At 41.7% G+C, this 6715-nt stretch overlaps 1 protein-coding gene across 1 annotated transcript; it reads left to right on the top strand.

The window, feature by feature from the left end:
* Window positions 1–2387: 2387 nt before the first annotated feature.
* Window positions 2388–3155, top strand: LOC307053182 (proline-rich protein 23C-like; the record flags this gene model as incomplete). Its single annotated transcript, XM_079704484.1, has 1 exon — window positions 2388–3155. One exon carries the CDS (start codon window positions 2388–2390, stop codon window positions 3153–3155), a length of 768 nt encoding a protein of 255 aa, XP_079560610.1.
* Between the last annotated feature and the right edge of the window lie 3560 nt (window positions 3156–6715).

Raw genomic sequence — 6715 nt, 5'->3', positions numbered from 1 at the left:
AAGAATACACATAGTTCTGGGACATAGTATAGTGTCCTCATTCAGGAAGCACAACAACTTTCAAGATTGATAAATTTTTAAAAATACACATTTAGACAGACTACTATAAGCCCACAAAACACCAAATCCAAAGAGAATATTTTTTATAAGCAGAAAGAAAAGACAACTACAATAAAAAGGCAATTCAGTCAGACAACTGACTTCTCAGAAACAACAATGGAAGACAGTAAACAGTGGAATAATAGCAGTACTGCTAGAAAACAAGTGTTTTGACCAGGAATTCTTTGCTTAACAAATCCATTTTTCAAAACTGGTCATAAACAAAGATTTTGTCAACTAAAAAACTTATTATGAAAGTATACTAATTTAATTAGTATTGTATTAGTATATGTTAAATATTTTGCAAACTTAATGTATTAAAAGTATTAATTGTGTGAAATTGCTTCTGCTTAGACAGTTAAATCAGTGCATCATAATAGATGAAAAACATATCCACACATAAACAAAAAAGTATGTAACCCAGGAAATGATGCAGTTCAAAGAGAAAAGATTTTTTTTTTTTTTTTTTGGCCATGCTGCGCAGCTTGTGGGATCTTAGTTCCCCGACCAGGGATCAAACTCGTGTCCCCTGCAGTGGAAGCACAGAGTCTTAACCAACAGACTGCCAAGCAAGTCCCAGGAAAGCACTTTTCAATAAAAGAATTGGGTCAACAGGTTTTGCACAATGAGGAAAAAATTGAAATTGAATCACTGTCTCATCCATAGAAAACAATCATTTTTAAATCTGGATTTGGATAAAGAGCTTAAATTTTGAAAAGCGAAGATCTAAATATTTGGAAGATATAAAAATTTTCTTGGAGTAGGGAGTATTTCTTAAACAATACACAAAAATTACAAAGCATAGAGAAGAAAACTAATACATTTGAAACTATATTAAAGTTAAGAAATTTTGTTTATCAAAAGACACTATAAAGAATGTGAATACAAACAAGCCACAAAATGGGAAAAGATAATTTCAACACACATAAATATAAAAGAAGTTCCAAAATTCAATAACATCCAAAAATGGGCGAAAGACATAAACACATACTACACAGATGTTACACAAGTGGCCAATACATATGAAAACAGGATCAATCTTATAAGTAATCAGAGAAATACAGTATAAATAAATGATGAAATACCATCAGATTGGAAAATGCTTAGAAATCTAACCATACTAAGTATTGGCAAGGATGTGGTGGAAAGGGAACACTTACCCACTGCTCACAGAAATATAAATTAGGACAACTATTTAAGAAAGCAGTCTGGCTTTATCTCCTATTGTTACGGTGCCACACACTACTACCCAGCAATTCCACATCTAGGTTTTTTGCCATAAGCATATAGGTAAAATGTCAAAGATCTCTGTTTTAAAGTTAAACATGTCTGTATTTAATTCCCAAGTCCAACACAAATCAGGTGTTTAATTTTGTAAAATTTCCTTCTCTCCTCTGACCTTCACTAAGAAGTGAATAAACTAACTTTTTAAACACTCATTATAACATGTCAGACAGCAAGTTTAAAGACAAAGGCTAACTAACTTCATGATAAAATTTCTGTACTGTTATTAATAATTACCACATACTGGTCTCCAAAAACAACAACAAAAACTGCAATCAGTCCATTTCACTTGAATAGTTTCAAGTTTTTTTACCGAAGAAAAGTTGCATTTCTAATTTGTCTCCTGGGTGAAAAGAATTTCAAGAACCATGTGGGTGAGGTTGGGAAGGAGTGACTGGTGACGGGATAAAGGCTTTTCATAGCCTCATGGAAAATCTTAGAAGACATTAGATATAGCTACTTCTAAAAGTAAGCAAGCAGTTGATGAGATTGTATTTTGGATATTTTCCCAAGAATAAAAGTAATAAAGGCCACTGGGCTGCATACGGGCATCCAAAGAGTATTATGCTACACTTTCGTTTAAAAAAATTAAAAAAAAAACTCTCCCGCTGCTGCATTGCACTAACGCTGATCTATCTGATCCTATCTCTGGCAGAAGGCGGGGCTTACACTGAGACTTCCCGGCAGCCGCAGGTCACATGACATCCCATGTTGTTAGTCATCCAGCGCGCATAGGGGTCAGCGTGAAGAGCTGAAGATTCCAACGCCCGAGGCCCAACCCAGCTGCAGACGCGGCTCCGCTAGAAACCTGGACTGCGGTACTCTCGGGAGGTGACCCCAGAGCTCCGAGGACTCGACCCGCATCGCGCCGTCCTGCGCCCCACCCGGCCCGCCCCGGCTTGCCTCACCTGTCATCGAGAACCGTCACAGCGTGCAGGACCTAGCGCCTCCTCGCCCTCTGCCAGGCCCTGGGACCGTTGCCCGCAGGTCCGTCGGTCAAGGTGATGGGCAAACGGCCCCGCAGCCCCATCGCCTACCCTGCGGACTGGTGGGGGCCGCAGCCCGGAGAACCTGGCCCTGGTAAGTGCCATCGAACGGAGGAACCCGAAGCTGAGGCGGCGCCCAGCCTGGACAACCTGACGGGACCTCCGGCCGCGGACGCGCTCACTTCCGTGGTGGTCCTGCCCGCGGGCTGTGCCCTGCACCTGCCCCTAGATGACGTCGACGTGCTGCTGGAGCCCGAGCCCACGTCCGTGCTGCAAGTGTCTCTCGGAGATCGCATCCTCATGCTGGTCCCCGAGGCCCTCCTGGGCTCGGGCGTGGAAGGCCCGTGGGGACAGGGCCTGGGACGGGGCGCTTTCCTGAGCGCTCCCGGGGAGTACATGGCCCTGGAGCCGGGATTCTTCTGCGCAGCCGTCCCAGAGATGGCCTGCCAAGAAGAGGCCAACAAGGAGGACGCGGATGCCGAGTTCCTGCCGCCTGGGATGGAGGCTGAAGCCGGCTACGTCACAGGGCTCCGCAGCCCCTCAGCAAGGGTGTCGGGCCCCAGCGCGCAGGGCTTCCTCCCAGAGCTCTGGCCTCGGGCGCCCAACCCCAGTCCAGAGAGACGCTCTCCTCACCACGACGACAACCTGGACTTGCACCTTCCGGAGCCCTTCCCCGACCCACCACTCCAACCTCTACCTCCCTCTCCTTGTCCGGGTCCTCACCAGCGGCCCCAACGCCCTCATGGTCCTCTGCTCAAGGGCGGGAAATGCCTGATCCCGGAATGAACTGCCTCCCACAATTCCTTGCACCCAGCTTCCGGCACTTAGTGATCTACCTAGACTCACTTTGGGCCCATGCCACCGCTCAGAGATGGAGCATCTTCATTCATGGACAGTGGGCAGCTGCGGTTTTTATTCTGGTTTTGTTAGCTTTGGGGTTTTGTTGTTTTGTTTTCTTTTTTTTAAGCAAAATGCCTTGATCGATAGCGGCAAAAAGATTTTTTTACAAAAGCAGATTCTGGTAAGGACTTTTCGCAAGGGTAGACCACATATAGCCAACCATGGATGTTTAGATCCCTTGCCACTGCTGCATGAGCTCTTTCTTCCACCTCTGTCACCTTCAGCCAACTCCATTTTTCTTGTTTCACCCCTACTCTTGCTTCAAACTCACCTCAATTTTTTTCCAGTTTATCCCCTTTTTCATCACCTTCCCATGCATCTCTTCTTTCTCTCCATTCCAGGTTTTTTTCTTCCTTTTGTAATTGTAGTTTTACCTGTATGACCTCCGCAGTGTCCTCTGAAATGCTTCTGGTCATTTTTTTTTAGCATGCACAATATTTATTAAGAAGATCCTTGTGAAAGAGAAGCAAAGTAAACAGTAGTGGTCAGAGAGAGAAGACGAGGTACAGGAGGTCCAGCGACAGCCTCAGTCAACCCCACTGGGAGCTCTGGAGTTAGAATGGCTGGTCAGAGCTGTCCCAGGCTAGGTTGAAATAGCCCAGTTCCCTCATCCATCAGTCTTTGGGTGTGAGAAACCAGGGAAGGGCCATGGCTCTGAGCAAGGCAGCTTTCCTCACCAGAGACAGTTTATAAAGGGGATAATAGCTGAAGCCAGTTATGGAAACAACTCTCACTGAAGAAGATTCTGGTTGGTGCATCACACTGTCCACCACAAGATATTGGTTCTTTTTATCTTGATGTTCATCTCCATTTATTCTGGTCTTTAACTAGCAGTAAAGAAATTATAATTTTCTTCATATAGGTCTTGCATATTTAGATGAAGTCTGATCACCGACTTTCTTTTTCCCTTTCTTCTTGCTTTCCTAACACTTTTCCCCAGAGCTGGTCAGTCAAGATAAATGCACAATAAATAAATAAATGAATAAATGGCACAAATGTAATACACTGGACTTTTTGAAAATATTTCTAAAAATACAATAAAAAATGAGTGAAAGCAATATTTAATGGAAGGAAGAAAGGGGAAGCTATGATTTTTTTTCCTTAAAGAAACAGTTTGTACGATGCCATATTCCCCTGTACTTTAACAATCAAATGGCTAATTTTTAATTTCATGGCAGTCTAGGCTTTGCCTTGATTTCCCCATGGGGGTGATAAGAAGAACTGCTACATGCAAGGACACACTCAGCTTCACATCATGGACATTCCAGCTTGTGGGATCTTACTTGCCCAACCAGGGATCGAACCCGGGCCCTCAGCAGTGCAGAGTCCTAATCACTGGCCCACCAGGGAATTCCCTGGTCTAATTTATTATTGAGCATTTTTTCATGCTCATGAGCCCATCACCCAGACTTGGCAGCTGTTACTTCTTAGTACTATTTCTTTGAAGTCTTTTTTACTGTAAAGAAATCATTAAAGATAATGTAGTCATATCCTTTGATCCCCATTTCCTTCTGCCTATCCCCAGAGGCTTCTCATAACAGCATGAACTTGGGGGGTAGCATTCTAGTCAATACATGAATGCTACATGTATGGAGATATAAATAATCAATGTTTATGTTGCTTTGTGAACAATTAAATTTTTATAACTGGCATTATATTCTTCAGTTCACATTTTTCCTCAATGTTATTTTTGAAATCATCACTTATAGATATATATATATATGGTTCATTTCTCCTAAAGATTTTTGTTTCCATCGTATGAATATACCATATTTTATTTGTTAATTTATTAATGGATATTTGTGTAGTTTTTAGTATTACAAACGAAACTGCAGTGAATAGCCTCACAATTGTCATCTTATGCAACTGAGGAAGAGTTCCTCTAGGAAGTATACTTAGAAGTTGTATTGACGGGTGTATTGACGGGTGGCATAATATATACATTACAGTTTTCTTAATAGTGCCAATTGTTCTCTTGGGTGGTTGCAACAGTTTAAACAGCCTCTAGCAGTCTTTCACCAAACTTTAAACTGTTTGCCAGTGGTATCTCATTTTTTTAATTTGCAATTTCCTACTACTGGTAAGATAGTGCAATTTTTCACATGTAATGAGAATAATATTTTTTAAAGCAATTTCATTTATATTTTCTCTTTTTTAACTGAAGTATAGTTGATTTATAACACTGTGTTAATTTCTGCTGTACAGCAAAGCGATTCAATTATACATATATAGAGACTTCCCTGGTGGCGCAGTGGTTAAGACTCGACGCTCCCAATGCAGGGGGCCCGGGTTCAATCCCTGGTCAGGGAACTAGATCCCACATGCATGCCACAACTAAGGAACCCATGTGCTGCAACTAAGGAGCCCACCTGCCGCAACTAAGACCCGGTGCAACCAAATAAATAAATTTTTTTTAATTATACATATGTATACCTTCTTTTTTAATATTCTTTTCCATTATGGTTTATCATAGGATCTTGAATATAGTTCTCTGTGCTTTACAGTAGGACCTGTTGTTTATCCATTCTATATATAAAAGCTTACATCTGCTAACCCCAACCTCCCACTCCATCCCTCCCCCAACCCCCTCCCCCTTGGCAACCACCAGTCTGTTCTGTATGTCTGTGATTCTGTTTCTGTTTCACACTTAGGTTCATTTGTGTCATATTTTAGATTCCACATGTAAGTGATATATATGGTATTTGTCTTTCTCTTTCTGACTTCACTTAGTATGATAATCTCTAGTTGCATCCATGTTGTTGCAAATGGCATTATTTCATTCTTTTTTATGGTTGAGTAGTATTCCATTATATATATGTACCACATCTTCTTTATCCATTCATCAGATAGATTTTCATACATTGTAAGTCTTACTGTATTTCAACTTATCACCCATCAAGTCTAATGGCTTTAACCTTTTCGGTGGGGAGGACAGATACAACCCAGATTAAAGAGGTCAGCTTTCAGCCTGGAGTTACTAGGCAAGTGTCATGAGAATCAATTTTTCTCCAGACAGGAAAGTTACATTTAATTTCTTAAGCAACCTTTAAATATCAACAGCAATGTTTGGAAGACTGAACATAGAATTTTAATAGAAATCATCATGCAGAGAGGACTGAGGAGTCCTAACTGGATGAGAATGGAAAGAAGAAAAGGCCACCCTTACCCAAAAGTAGGATGTGGAAAATAAAAGAGGGGCAGAATAGAAAATGTAAGCATTCATCACTCACATGTATCATGACTTTCAGCCTCTATGAGTAAAAATCCTTAGCATTAGCTGAAGCGAAGGCCAAGAAAAGGGAGGTTTTTTCCTTGCTTCCCATTTAAGAATCCAGGAAAAATAAGATGGAGGATGGTAATTGCCCCCTACCATGTTCCCAGCCACCATCCTAAGGAGAAGCAAGGAAAGGAGGAGAGAATCCAAACGGGAAGCATTTACAAAAAGG

This window comes from Hyperoodon ampullatus (assembly GCF_949752795.1).
Source record: "Hyperoodon ampullatus genome assembly, chromosome: 5".
Classification (NCBI taxonomy): Eukaryota; Metazoa; Chordata; class Mammalia; order Artiodactyla; family Ziphiidae; genus Hyperoodon; species Hyperoodon ampullatus.
This window is presented reverse-complemented; position numbering and strand designations above follow the sequence as displayed.